Source organism: Pavona decussata, unplaced genomic scaffold, assembly GCF_977016875.1.
Source record: "Pavona decussata unplaced genomic scaffold, jaPavDecu1.1 SCAFFOLD_78, whole genome shotgun sequence".
NCBI classification, from domain to species: Eukaryota; Metazoa; Cnidaria; class Anthozoa; order Scleractinia; family Agariciidae; genus Pavona; species Pavona decussata.
This window is the reverse complement of record NW_028145496.1, coordinates 436,185-451,673: the sequence shown is the minus strand read 5'-3', so window position 1 is coordinate 451,673 and position 15,489 is coordinate 436,185. Positions and strand designations below refer to the sequence as shown.

The 15,489-nt window shown below is 38.2% G+C and overlaps 2 protein-coding genes across 2 annotated transcripts in view; both read right to left on the bottom strand.

Moving 5' to 3' along the window:
* Positions 1-611: 611 nt before the first annotated feature.
* The window catches only part of LOC146476178 (microfibril-associated glycoprotein 4-like), a 66,714-nt gene continuing 51,836 nt past the window's right edge, over positions 612-15,489 (bottom strand). Inside the window, exon 5 of the mRNA XM_085114670.1 lies at positions 612-842. The gene's annotated coding sequence lies outside the window, so the exon portion shown is untranslated. The remainder of the gene's footprint in view (positions 843-15,489) is intronic.
* On the bottom strand, positions 812-2,723 carry LOC146476181 (ryncolin-4-like). Its single transcript, XM_085114672.1, has 3 exons — positions 2,720-2,723; positions 2,172-2,549; positions 812-1,235 (listed from the first exon to the last, which is right to left on the bottom strand). The coding sequence occupies exons 1-3, from the start codon at positions 2,721-2,723 to the stop codon at positions 973-975; spliced, it is 645 nt and encodes a 214-aa protein (XP_084970798.1). The 3' UTR covers positions 812-972.

The following is a 15,489-nucleotide window of genomic DNA, read 5'->3' as shown; positions in this document are numbered from 1 at the left end:
TATAGCGTTTAGGGGCAAAGAGCTGGTTATATAACTGGCAACACCATCGCTTACACTCATTCGATGAACTCAATTTACCACAAACTTGGACAGAATGGGATAAAGCGATCGATGCTTTCAAACTAATCGTCTGACACTTCTATTATGCGTAACAAAGATCGTGGAAAACTGGGACCGAATTAATTTCTGAAAACCTACAGTTAATTCTTCCCATGATTCAGTTAGTAGAGGGAGGCGGACAAGATTAATAGTAGAAAAAGGGAGAGGAGACTGGGAAATGCCGTGACGTCCTCCGAATCTGTGGGGATTGTAATAACGCACTGTTTGAAAGGTACATAAATTATCGTTTTTGGTTACAGGCATACTTTTGAAAACTGAATCCGACAAGTTGAAGTATATTTGTAGAGTTTTCACTTCCTTCGTTTTCCTTCGCGGTCATGTGATATCATCGATCATATTATGCTCGAGAAGTAGATACTACTTATTAACTAGTTTCTCTGTAATCTTTATTACAAATTGAAGTCAGCAATATCTAGCAATATTTTCCTAGTTATTTTTAATAAAACAATTATCGCACTCCCGCTTGTTGGATATGGAATTATAATTGGTACTGCGCGCCTCGTTGCCTATCGATTATCTCATATTCCAAGCGCTCGCGTGAAATAATTGTTAATTAAACCCTGATAGACAAATTGGTTCTATTTTTACAGAGCTAAAGATAGATGTTGTTCATTCAAAACATGTTTCTTTTAATGTTTTTATTGAATTTCAAAATTTTTTATGCAACAGTTCAAAAACGTGAAAGTCTTGTCTCAACTTCACAACAAAAATAAACATACGAACTTAGTAGACGAATAAGTTTAGGGAGGGCCTGGCAGGGCAGAGACAATTAACTCACACGGCACAAAGAACTTGAACGCCAATAGAAAGAATAAATGAAAAAGTGACCAATAGGATTCAAGAAAACTAATTTCAGGCGTTCACTGGTTTGATTTTCATCTCAGCTCGTTTTACGGAGTAGTAATGACCCTTCCAGTGATACCAATTCACACCGTCAGCATAAGTTGAGTGGTGACCCTTAAGATATCGGCCGTTCAGGTTGGAATCGTGACAACTGTTGTGCCACCAGGCTCCCTTGAATTGCGTGGCACAATTCTCGCCATCTCTGTCGTTGTCTCGATCTTTGGTGCTGAACGCCATGCCACGATGAAAAGAGAGTGAGTCACCAGCAGTTCCTAGAAAAACACACCAGTGAAGAATTTAAAAGGACAGGGCAATGATAATATGTCTCCTAAAATAAGAAGACCTGCATGTGATTTGGATTTTGCAGAAATAAAAACTAAAAAGGCACCTGTGCAAACGTTCAGTTAGTAATAAGAAAAAGTAATACATGTACTAGAAAAATCGAATATGAAATAAAATATGATTAAGTCGATAGTAAAGAAAAATATCTATTCCACGATGTAGTATGTTATTAATATTTGAGTATTTAGAGCAAGTTCAAAAATCAATTAAATTGGTGCAATTTTTGCCTTGAAATTTTCTTGTAAAACGAATTTGGCTAATAACAGGCAAAATTTAGGGAAAACCATCAACAGATCTGAAGTGCTAAAGAAGTCGCTTACGTATGACAGGATAATACAATTCAGTACTACATCAAATTTATTTCCATTATTTTCTAATATCTGTTTGTAGTGAATTAATTGAAATTATTGCTAAAGCTGTTGTTCAGCTACTGTGAAATAAGAATCGATTTACTAGTGTACTTTGATGAAATGGACGTTCAGAGAATTTTTCCTCCTAGAACTTTCCGCAAAAACTGCATAGTGGTAAAAAAAAGCAGTAAACTTGAGCCTGTACATTAGTTCACTTGTTGCAAGAATTTCGACTAAGAATCCTTTACGGAAATGTATTGTTTTACAATCGTGAGTTTAGTTTTAAAAACGCGGTTTTGAATGTTTATGGTGAAGCTTTTTATATTTCGCCATTGAGACGTTATTTATCTTCATGGTCTTTTTTATGTTTTTTCTGATTGAGTTCCAGTTTCACCAACTCACCAATTTTTGTTTCAATTTCAGTGTGTAATGGCCGAGTATCTCAGTTTCAATCGTTGAGAGCCTTAAAAGATTTCTACTTCCATAAAAAAACCTGTTCTGATTAAATATGCCTACCACTGTATGATCCTAAACTCAGCTTGTATTTGCTCGCCTCATCACCAACGGCAAATGCGTTATACTCGGCGTTAGCTGTATTTCTGCTCCAGTCTACAAGATCTACTCGCAGTCTGCTTCCTTCTTTTGTCAGGCGATGAATCTTGTCCAATCCAAGCCAAAATTCCCCATTGAGATTTCCAAAGCCTCGTTTGTAGTCGTCCCAGCCGCGGTAGAAATCAACCGAGCCGTCCAATCTCTTTTGAAACACAGTCCACCCCCCACCGGCTGTTGTTTGGTCACAGTAAACATCAAAGGCCCCGCCGTTGTCGGGGTTGATCTTGTAAACACCGCTGGTTCGTTTACCAGCTTCGTAGAGTTCAGAGCAGCTCTTGTAAACTGAAACAAGAGAATAAATTTGGGTTCAAGTTGTGAGCGGATGCGTCAGGCAAAGCTGAACAAAGAGTAATAATTGATTCAGCAGCCAATGGTCTTTTAAAAAGGTCCATTAATGTTTCTCCTGTTTTCTTTCGGGAAAGTTACAAGATGGTTTTCTCAAGTTGATCTACTCATACTTTCCGGTTCATATTCTTAGTTTATTCTTTTTTGTAGCCACAACATGCTGTAATGGTGAAAATTTGTTTTCAGAAATTTCAAGCATGTGTTTTTCGATTCAGAGTTTGGTTGCTTCTAAATTTAGGAAAGCAGGTTTATTGATAAAATAGATTAAGGATACTTCCTGGGTTCGCGGGTGTCCTTTGGAAAAAAATTCGTACGCGCGCGAGTTTTAATAAACCTCTAACAAACTATATATCATTATAAAGCTTAATAAATGTAGTTTTCTACGAAAAATATAATTGAGCGATCTTTTCCTTTTTTAAGTGCCAGGAGCCAGTAGAACCTCGAATCGACCGATGGTCGTTCCATTGAATTAATCGGTTATCGAACGCCGCGCGAAGAACGAAAAAGGTGTCAGGCAGAAATTCTGATTGGTTATTTAGATATCCACGTCTAAAGTTTGAGTAGCAAAAAATATAGTTGAGTCGTGTTGCGTAAACAGTCGCCAGGGGAAAATATTTTGAAAATCAAAATTCCCTGACACCTTTTTGTTTGTCATTATTCCTCAAATCTTCTGGCCAAATTTCACGACAATCCGTCAAAACTACATACCCTATTAATTCGTTCAAAGTCGACATACTCTACTAAAATTCAAGCGCGAGTTTTCGCTCGATAAAGGTTTGCAAGAAAAACAAGCCTCCACAGGAGATTATGACACCTCATTACGTGGCGAGCCAATCGAGCAACAGGACCCCATGGCGTCAACAACAATAGCAAAGAATTTCGCGGAAAAAGTGTCGCGTTGCAGACACGTTTTAGACTTCGCTGTTGTGATCGAGCGAGATGGGGAAAGTGGCGAAACGAAAGCGTAAAAATCAACCAGGAAAACGGGGAAAAACCAAGGCTAACGAAACCAGAAGCGCGTCAGCGGAGAGTTTGCCAAACTGTGCACTCCTCGGAGGAGTGCACTGATAACAGAGATGAAATCTATTGGGTAGGTTGTTCGTTTTGATTGCGTGTAATGTAATTTACGCTCCAAGCTAAAGCGATTATTCATTTCGTATCAAAGGAAATGTATAATGAAAGAAAATCGCATTTTTACTGTTATTTAGGTACGATGGTGATTTCTTCGTAAGAAATCTTCAAGATAGCGTGGAGCGGAGCAAAAAGCGAGAGAAAGGGCCACGCAGAACGCGCTATCTCCAGTATTATACGTGGGTTGATAACTTCTGGTGAGTTCTGTTTCATCGGTATAATTCTTGCTGATTTTATTCCAATGTTTCATTACAAACGCGCAGTAAAACGTTATTTGGTTTTATCTCGCTGCAGAAGAAAGAAATCGGCCCAGAGGATGCAGAATATGATATTTGATATTTTCACAGGACGCTTGCAAAGTTACCCTGCAGGACTTTTGCACGGCAATCGACCTCTGTGAACTTGATCCAATAACAGTGGATTAATTTGAAGGCCGCTGCTCCAGTTCTTCGTGATCACCTTCGACAGAACCTTCAACGTCGACTGGAGTTTCTTGGTCGAACCAAGAGCCTTTGTTGCTCTCTGCAACATCACGTTTTCGATCTTCGTTGAAACCTGTCGTTCCCTTTTTCTAAGGCCCTGGCTTCTTCCGGGATTTTATCCACATGCTCTTTTTGTTTTTTGATGACTTTTCCATGTGGGAAGCGCAAAGAATATAAAATTCGAAGTGAGAAATTTTCTGCAGGCGAGATGTAAACAAAATATGCTTATTTCTGAAATAAGAGCTCCCGGATGAAGCGTTTTCCGCGAAAATTACTCTGGGGCGTCTCGCACTAAGAAGATTATGACACCTTTTTTTTATTTACTTTTAGATGGAAATACGTTTTCCTAAATATCTCGCGCGATTTTTAATATTTTTCAATTTTTTTTTCAGTAAATGTTAGATAAAATCCCCAAATTCTATTTGGTCAAAAAAAAAAAAAAAAATTTTTTTTTCCCTTTTTTACCCTATCGAACCCAGGAAGTATCCTTAATTAGATGAATCAATATATGAAGTAGGACTCCATTTTACTTTCTCTTATGATGGTTAACAATGGCTAATTGTACTTAAAGCAGTGACGAAGAAAACGAAGTGAGACTTTTGCCCCCAATAAAGAAGCCCAAACCAGGTACAGACTTCGCCAAGTGTATTATTTGTCAAGGAAAAAGCAGTGAAAAACTAAGAAGTCCTACCGAAGCTGGATTGAGATCATTTAAAGAAGCTTTAGAGGTTAGACAAGATGAAACTTACCACAGGATTTCGTCTGCTGTTGAAAATTTGAATGCATTAAATGTTGTCTGGCATGGCAAGTGTTTTCAGAGTTATACAAGCAAGAGAAGTAAAGACAGGCACGTTGATAGACCAAGTTCTAGATCGCAAGTTAGTTCAGTGGATTGGTCGCTTTGTTTATTTTGCCAGCAGAAAAGCTCGAAGGGGACGACAAATTAAAACTGATGAACGTTTCAACATTTGATTCCTGCAAGGCTATAGAGGAGGCTGTAAGAGCAAGGAGTGATCAGGTCATGCTGTTGAAGATTTCAGGAGTTGACGTGATTGCTGCAGAGGCCAAGTATCATAAACAGTGCAGATCTCAATATGTCAGTAAATCTAATTTAAGGTATTCTGACTTTCGAGTTGATGGCGCGGATAATATCTACACACAGGCATTCCAAAAAATGAGAGAGGGTATCAAACCTCAGTTGGAGGCGGGAGTAGCCCTTGACATGAAAACTCTCCTGGATTCTTATCAGGAAATTCTAGAAAGCCTTGGCTGCAAAACGGCAAAGAGCTACCAGACAGAGAGGCTAAAATGCAGACTGCAGCAAAGCTTTCAAGAGGAAATTGTCTTTCAGAGGCTACCTGGCCCCTCGAAGCCAGAGTTGGTTTACTCTAGCTCCATTTCTTTGCAGGATGTCATCATTTCAGCCTCTAAGAAAACCTGCAATTTGAGTAAGATGCCAGCACCTTCTGAAGATGAGTCCTCAAACAGCCAGGGTCAGAATGATGTCAGTTCTATATTACTGAGATCAAGCATAAAGAATGAAAGCAAAAGTATAGGGTTTCAACCCGTTGATGTGGAGGACATCACTGCTCGTGAAGTAAAGAGTTCAGTGCCTAAAGATCTCTACAAACTTCTCTGTTTGATGATCTCAAATCCAGATAAAGTCGACGAGTCGGCTCCGACTGCTTCTAATTCTGCGGATGAGCGACATATTTTGGCAATTGCCCAAGATCTTATATACGCCACGACTCATGGTCGCGTGAAGACACCTAAGCACGTTGGATTGGCTATGTCTGTCCGGCATATGACAGGCTCGAAGTGCCTGGTAACGATGCTAAATAGATTTGGTCATTGCTGCTCTTACGATGACATAGAAGTTGTTGATACTAGCTTGGCATTAGACATTATAGCCAGCTCAGAGAATTTGGGTACCGTTGTTCCGTCTAACAGCACAACTGGAGTGTTCGTTCAGGTAGCAGGAGACAATAAGCGAACCACCCATGCCACTACACTTGTCCTATATCAACGACAGCAATACGGGTCGAAACCTCCAGTTCGTTCTGCCCATTCTGAGAAAGGGCGATCACTTAACACCCCAGATGCAAATCCACACCTGTTAGAGTTTGGTGCCTGTGGCAAGCGACCTGTAGTAACCCTTTACAAAGACAAAGTGGAAGAAGTGTCGTTTAAGTCGACAAGCTCTTTCCGTACCGCTACAATTCAGATGGATCTTGGTTGGTTGTTAACACGCCTGTGTACCCACAAGTTGTTTAGTGAAGATCTAGGTCACCGCAAAAGCCCAGCTCATCAGCCCCTACCAAGCTGGAGTGGATTAAATGCAAAGATCGCAAGTGAGCCTCCACCCTTGACCTCGGTTGGTTATTGTCCAATGATCAATGGTTCACCGACTGAATACAGCACAGTCTACACTGCCATGAAGAACGTTCAAACTATGATGGAAGCACTGGACCAAAGGCACAGTGTAATTACGTTTGACCTTGCAATCTATATGAAGGCCAAAGAGATTCAGTGGCGAAGACCTGAAGAATTCAAGAACACAGTAATCCGAATGGGAGGTTTTCACATAGCTCTTAACTTCCTTTCAGTTATTGGAAAGATTTTCCAGGACAGTGGCATTGAAGACCTGCTAATAGAATCTGGTGTATATGGATGGCATCCATGCTGTTGAAAGGGAAGTCATACAACAGAGGCTTACGTGCACATAAGCTTGTTCTCGAAGCACTACTGAGACTGTAGTGGCAAGCATTTGGAGCTTGGATGGAAGCCGGAAACATCGAACTGCCAACATTTTATCAACGCCAGTGTTTGGCATTGATAAACTGTTGTCAAAGAACAAGCAATGATGCAACCTCTCTGAAAACCTCGCTCGATCTGCTCTGCGACAAACTCCCACGCCTTCAACAGCCCTTTGCAAGATTCTGCCAACAAGCCAGTCAGCAGTCAAAGCTATTCCAATTCAGGAATGTGTATATTGACATTGTTTTATTGCTGTTGCGCTTCATTCGGGCTGAACGAGAGGGATCATGGGAACTTCATTTGAATGCTGTTGCAGAAATGTTACCGTACTTCTTTGCCAAAGATCGCATCAACTATTCAAGGTATGTTGGCAAACGATTTATTCTGATTTTCCTTATTCAATAAAGATGTTTTAACTTCATTGTTTTGTCAGATAAACTATAAATTGTGAACCATCATGACAGAACAATAATCCAATTTCAATATATTAAAATTCAAGTTAAAAGTCATCGCTACGAGGCTTAGAGGTTTAGTTAAGGATTTATATAGTTTTATTCCCCTAAGCCTCGAAATGATGCCTATTGTTAAAAACAGTAGTATAGATATTGGGGGTACGAGCGCAACCCCCCTTTTCCAATTACATCTGAAAATCTCCACACGAATTGTATGAAATTTCTTCTGGTCACCTTTTTTACATCTGAAAATCTCCACACGAATTGTATGAAATTTCTTCTGGTCACCTTTTTTACATCTGAAAATGTCCACACTAATTACATCGAATTTTGACTGAGGGGCTACGAGCGCACCTCATTGAATCTTCATACAATTTTGTGTGAAGATTGAATTAGATTCTTCTCTTAATCTCTTGGTCTCTTCTTCTCTTAATGTCTTTGTGTCCGTAGGCGAAACTTGTCACACCGTTTTCATGTATGTATCTCTTATCATCAAAGCAACTTAGTGATGTCTTGTCCAAGACATAACTTCCAATCCTATGTCTTTCACTCTTGATGACTCTCATTGTATGATTTATTTGTCTCTTATTGAAAAGCACATTTTTGTAGTTTTCATGTTTCAATTCCTGCCGTATCACGTTTTTCTTTATCCCTTTTGCTGTGCAGCCACCCTTATTGTTGTCTTTTGTATAAGAATACATTTTTGATCTCAAACCGACAAACTCAACAATCGGTGTTCCTCCAACCTCATCTTTGAATTTTCCAATTACCTTTTTATTCATCTTGTCGAAAAATTGACTTCTCTCAGGGTAATCGCTATTGTCAAATAAATATCTGTCTTTCCAAAAATCTTGGTAAACGTCTTCCGCTTCAATCTCATAAGTCAAACTGTCAGTGTCTGTAAAAAGTAACTTTGCTTTATCGGAATACTGACTTTTAATGTAATTGTAATGAAAATCATACATTAGAGTTTTGCTTAAATCCAAAATGCACATTCCGACATACGCCGGCCTGTTCAAAAGCAAACTCGTTTTTGTTTTGTGAACAGCAACCAAATCCTCATTGAATATTTTGCTGCTTTTGAAACTCGGTTTACTCACCAATTTTAATAGTTTTTCTTCATCTGTTACAAGTTTAATGTCCTCGCGTTTTCTTAGATTTTCCATCGTTTTTCCAAACACCGAATTGTTCATCAGCTTGAAGAAATCTTTTTCAAAAGAGTTTTTTGCGGCAGTTCTCTTTTTTGTGTTGAAATCAATATAATTTTTCAACCAAGGACTCTGGTTGAATTTCAAAACTCTGTGAACCTTTGTCAATTTCAACCCTAAAGACAGATACAACTGCAAGTTTCTGTAATGCAAAACATATTTTTCCTTTTTCGCCAGTGTTGGTATCAACTTGTGGACTACGCCAGCTTTTATTCTAAATTTTTCTGCAATCTCACGAGAATAATTGGAAAGCATGTCTTCTGTAACTTTGACTTTTTCTGCCGCCAAAGGATAGTCATTGTGAAGATTATGCAGCTCTTCAGGATATTCCAAATCAACCTCCAATATCAATCCTTTTTTAGACTCATCATTATACTTAGCCAAATCAACCTTGTCTATCTCCTCATCTTTCAACCATTCAAATCCACCTGTTGGAAGATATTGACTCATCGCCCAACCATAAAGATTGTTTACATCCAAGTACATTATATACTTTGACGGTTCCTTTTCATCATAATTTTTCATGTACTTATTGTTGGCCTTTCCGTATCGATTTGCGATATAACTTGTTCCGCCACGCATTCCTTTTTCAATGAATTGAAACATATCAACATCGGACATTAACTCCAAATCGATTCCCGTCATTTTCAACATTGAATCCCAACTCAAACCCGGTGATGTGAAATAATGAGGCGGATCCAATCCATAGTTTTCTCTACAAACCTTTCTAAAATTTTCGAAAACGTCTGCCAACAACAAAATATCCGATTTGAGATACAAGTCGTGATACTCTCCCATATTGGATAAACCGAATTCATTCCAAACATTTTGAGCGTGCTGGTATTCTTCATCGGTTATCCCTTCATTGTTCAAAATGCTGAAAAAATCATTCTTGTTGGGAAGTTTGGTATCTTGAAACTTTTCAAAACTGTCCATGTAATCGTAAGGATAGACACCCTTTTTTTTCATCAAAGCCAATTCTCGATCTTTGAAAACTTGTTCAGTGTATTTGAAATCTGTTTTGGGGAGATTTTTTACCAGATTACATAACGATGAACTCATGAATTGAAAACTGTCGATGAATGTAAGTTGGTAGCCCAACATGAAGGCCATGTATTTTTCCATATTATTCGGAATGACATTTATATTCATATCATGCTTTTTTCCTTTTTCGTCGGTGTATGAATTTTTCTTGGCAATCTCTCCAATTTCCTGCATTATGAAATGACTATCATACCCCCTAAGATTGTGAAAAACAACCGGTATCTTATCAGTCAATTTGAAATTTAAATTGCAATCTCGATGTGCTGATCCTCTATATTTTCCGGTGACATGACAATGGTCTCTTACTCTAACATCGTTTTTGTTATAAGATTTCTTGCAAATGTGACATTCCTTAGCTCTTCTGAAACTTTTCTCATTTTCGTTTGTCATTTTGAGGGGTTTTGTAAAATGTTTTTTAACGATTTCATTACACCACTTGACTTCTTCCAACATGTCCTCCATGAATTTGTATACAGCTTTTTCTCCTCTGTAAATTTTGATCGGTTTTGAAAATTCATCGTTATAACAACAAACAACCTTGTATCCGTATCCGCAATCGATGTGTTTTTGATATTTTTTGGTGTGTGACGTTTTTACCGGATCCGCAACTTTTTCAGTTATTGCCTCAAAATCAGCATAAATCACAAACGGCACGGCCAATTGGTTTTTGTAGTTTTTAAAAACGACTGTTGTTCCGGGTTCCGGCATTTTGATTGATTGGGCCCCATTGATTTCAATGCAATTAACCGTGTGTTCTTCCAAAATCCTTTTCGAACTGAAACATTGGAGACAGTACATGCAGAAATTCTTTCTTTCCTTGTGTTTGGTTTGGTTGTACATGAATTTGTTGAAATCCGTTATCAAACAATAATGTTTGACTTCATCTTTCGTTATCAAAAGTAGATTTAATTGTGACTCAAACTTTTCTTTCGAAACGTATATTGGATATGGCTGTTTTTTTTCATAACCAAAGACATTTACACGCAAACTGTTTTGTTTTTCAATCTTGTTGTATTGTTTTACTGAAACGGGAAAGTCAATTCCAGAGTAATCCAATTTTTCAACATATGCCCTATCAGACGTTTTCACTCTTTGCGGATCTTTTTTCTGAGGGTTCAAATAACGAATATGACACCAACGAAAACATTCATCATCTTTGTTTTTGATGTTTATGATACCTTTTGCTGAGTTTCGCAACTCTTCTGGCAATGAAATATATGAAGAACCTCTCAACGGCTTGTATTTCAGAACATTGATAAAATGACCATCAACAGTTTTTACAACCCAACCGGAACCTTCTGAAATCCATTGTTGAATCTTGTTGATAATGTAATTCTGCGTTTTTTGCAACGCTTTTGCAATCTCTGCTTCGTTTGTGATTGTTTGAGGCTTTTCAGTGAAATAAGCTGTTTTTTCAATCCAACCATCTCCTTTTTGTTTTTCGAATGTAATCTTCAAAGTTTCGTTAAACTTGAAACCTTTCATTTTCTCCAAAACCTTTTTCAGATTGTCTTTGATTGATTGTCGAGTGGTTTGTAGTTGGACCAATGGGTCGGAATCATTTACGATACCGACTTCGAAAGAGATTGTATATCCTTTCAATGCCTTTTCTCTTTCTACCCAAATCCGCAGGGGGTCAGAGACCCGTTTGGGTGTTTCGCTTACGAGTCTTTTTATTTTCTTCTCCAACTTTTGCCTCAAATTTTTTTTGTTTTTCGCCCTATTGATTTTCTTTTTGAGATTGGCAATCTCTTTCTTTTGTCTCTTTGATAGTTGCAAATCTTTCAATTCGGGAATTGGTTTTACAACTTTTTTGGTTCTCACACCTTCGGTTCGGCGAAGCCTAGGAGCTGGGATCGGTTTTTCTGCTTTTACAACTTTTTTCGTTCGAGGAGCTGGGATCGGTTTTTCTGCTTTTACAACTTTTTTCGTTCGAGGAGCTGGGATCGGTTTTTCTGCTTTTACAACTTTTTTCGTTCGAGGAGCTGGGATCGGTTTTTCTGCTTTTACAACTTTTTTCGTTCGAGGACCCAGCTCCTCGACCCCCTGCGGATTTGGGATTGGTTTATTATCTTTCAACTTGTGTTTTTCTATCAAATCAACCAACTCTTGTTTTCTCGAATGATGAAATCCACGTAATCCTAAATTTTTTGCAACGGATTTTAATTCCGAAACCGTTTTTGGAATAGCAACCCCTGATTTATGCTTTTCTATCAAATCAATCAACTCTTGTTTTCTCAAACGAGAATATCCACGTAATCCTAAATTTTTTGCAACGGATTTTAATTCCGAAACCGTTTTTGAAACCATCTTTATTTGTATACAAAGATAAAATTTTTTAAATCGCTTTTTTTCATTTCCCCACGAAAATGAAAAAATAATACCGTTCAGTCTAAATATAAAATTATCGTATTTCCATCATCATCCTTGAATTTTCTTTTTGTATTGATGGCATATTGTATTGATCCGAGTCTTTTGTTCAAACGTTTTGAGCATTTGTTTATGCTTTCGCATAATTCCATTTCTTCATTGTCAAGATTATGAATCCAAACTTTTTTTGCATTTGATGGTCTGCAAACTATATTTTCATCGAAACCTAACTCTTTTACCAACTCTTTTTTGGAGAACTTTCCGTAATTTTTTATTTTTCTTTCTGACGCAATTTTACAAAGTTGTTGTAGAGTCATGAATGTTGTCATTTTGTTTTATTGTATACAAAGAAATTATTTTTAAATTTATTTTTTCATATCAGATCTTTTATGTTTATCCAGGAATTAAATTTTTCTGGGTAACCGCTCCACTTTACCAAAGCTTTACCTTTTTTATAGTCTCGTCGAATCACTTTCTCAATACGGTAAACGTCTTGAACAGCCTTTTGCATCTCCTGTTCATAAAAAGAACCGGATATTTCCTCGCCACTTTGGTCTTTGAGTCTATAAGTGATCGGATTGGTGTATTGTATCTTATCGACTGTAAAAACTTCTTCTGACCAATTGGGTGTGTATCCTTTGTCGAAGACAGGACGTTTGTACTTGGAAATTCTGACCTTATCACCGACTCTGTATTTTGGCTTTGTTGAGGTTGGATTCATATCACCGAAAAGGTTGAAGTAAACGGTTCCTTCATTTTCTTTCCTCGACGCTTCTGCCGGCGTCATTTTTATCGAATGATGTTTGGTGTTGTTGTACCGCTTTAATATTTCGGGTAGTATGTCCAGATACACAGTATTGCCTTGAGCAGTGAATTCCTTCCACATTTTATTTTTTATGGTTCGGTTCCAACGCTCCACCACTGACGATTTCTCTTCATTTTCTGTTGAATACAGTTCAATCTCATTTTTTCTTAACAAGTCTTTCAGATGTTTGTTGTAAAACTCTGAACCTTTGTCAGTCCACACAAACTTCGGTTTTCTACCTTTTTTAAAGATGTTTTGAAATGCTTTGGTTACGGTCTCACCTTTTTTATCCTTTAATGGTACAATCCAACCGTATTTGCTAAAGACATCGATTATCATGAGAAGATATTTATAACCTTTATTCCATCTGCTGAACTGCTGCATCTCAACAAGGTCAGCAGCCCATATCTCATCGATGTGATTCACAATGACGCGCCGTCGGGTGAATTTTCTTTTTATGGGTCTATGCAGTTCATCTGCTAATTTTTCTTGCCGCCCAATGTCTTTACCCGACGGCTTTTGACGTTTTTTGGAACGCTGAGATCCGCAGGAGGTCTACGACCTAGACCAAGTTTTTGCTTTGTGTTAATCATATTTCGAGCCATCCAGTGACCCCATTGTCTCTCATTATAAGGAACAGAGTCCAGCGCTTTGACCATTTTTCTATCGGCTTCATTCTTGCATTTTTTATCATCTTTGCAAACTGAATAATCAACATCGTGCTGCATTGCAATCGCATCCGTTTTTCCAGTCGGCTTGTCATATATCTCGAGAATTTCACCAGTTTTTGGATCCCATTTGACTTGGTTTTCAAGATCGTTATACGGACCTGTAAACTTATGTCCAGGAAGTGTCCAACCACCTTTTGGTTTTGGGAGTTTCCCAATCACTTTGTGAATATCAATAGAACCGCCGGTAGTCGGTCTACCCTTTATTCCTTTTTCATATTCATCCCAAGTCGGTGGGTGCCAACCAATGTTTTTATAACTTGAACAAGCAGGAGTGTTGTGATATTTACTACCAATTTTTACCATACTGTCGCAAGGGTAATCCTTATATTTTTCTAATGTCTTTTTACCAGCCTTTCCTGTCCAAAATTGGCTTGACAAAACACCAGTGTCCGTACTGAACGCTCTTTTTGCTATTTCTCCGGATTTGTATTCGTCGAAAACATGTTGTGTTGAAGGAATTAGTTTTCCAATGACATCCATCGACTTTGATGCAGCTTTTCCCGGAGTTCCCAATTGTTCCAATATTGTGTCTAAAATTGCTCCACCCGATTGATCCAAGTCCTTTCTATCGGTTTTGTATTTTTTATTTGGTCGAATCTTTGTTGACAATTGATCCAACGCTTCTGAACCGGCTTTTTGAATCAGCGGTGCAGCTTTTTCCAACGCATAATCGAGTGCCTTTTTCTGCAGTTTTGGGTTCCTCAAAGCTTCACTAGCATAATAACGACCCGCTTCAACAGCTTTTTTTCCAAGCCATGGAATGCCATGTTCAATCAACATATCTGTTCCAGTCGAAGCTAATGTGTCAAAAATGCCCGCCCCTTTGGACGGGCCATCTAGTTTCCCTGATTTATCCCTTGTTCCTTTACGAATTTGGTTTTTGTGATTCCACATTCTGCACATGTGCAGAAAAACATTAGTCGACCGTTCTTTGCACGTTTGTAACCTGCAGGTTCGACACATTCAGTTGGTTTTCGTTGTTTTACGCAATAAGATTTCATTTATAATTAGACTTTATTATTTTTTCAAAATATTTTTCAATAAATTTTTCATTTTTTGCTGTGTCTTTTACATCAAATACTTGCAACAAATCAAAGTAGGACACACCTTTATTCATCTCATTCAAAAAGTACAAACAAAAGTATCCGCAAGTTGTTGTCAACAATCCTTGAATCTGTTCGTTTTGATGAATAAGAGTTAGATTCTTTTTCTTTGCATGATTTACAATCTCTTGAAACGGAGGCAATCCAAAACTGTCGAAATAGTTGATTACACCGTTTTTTACATACGTTGCAATCCAATGGCTTCCACTCATGTATGACGGTTCAAGGTTGTAAATGAATAACGCCATTTTATGATTGTGTGGAACATTTTGGTCTCTTGATAAAACACCACCCGTATCGATTGGTATTTTCAAATGGTGACACCATTTTTCCAAATCATGGTTGCTCATCGGAATGTTTTTTTCAAACTTAACGGATGATTTCATCATTAAAATATTGCCCCCAACAATGGTATTTGATTGAATGGGCTGTTTTTTCCTAAAAGCAACCCGTCTCCAGTCTTTTTTTTCGTCTTTTTTTTTTTTACCGGCGCCGATTGTTCCGGGTACTTGTTCCCATGTTCCAAAAAACGGAGGTGGAGGTTTATATGCACCCACTCCGTAGGGGGTCAAAGACCCCAATCTCGGGGCCGCTCCGCCATCTTGTTTTGGTGCTTTGCCTATTCTAGGCCCACCGGATCCTGTCATCTTTTTAAAAGCTTCAAGAGCCAAAGGAACTCCGATTGATGCTAAGAGTGTTCCAAGAAAACCCCCCTCTTGCTGCTTTTTCGTTGGTTTGACGTGTACTCCTGAACCTGTTTGCATTGCATTTATGATATCCATTTTTTGTTTATC

Bases quoted from the DNA above. Each gene is read 5' to 3' on its own strand.
- LOC146476181 (XM_085114672.1), bottom strand. The intron at 1,236-2,171 runs GTAGGCATATTT...GTGTTTTTCTAG, and splicing joins GAGTTTAGGATCATACAGTG to GAACTGCTGGTGACTCACTC.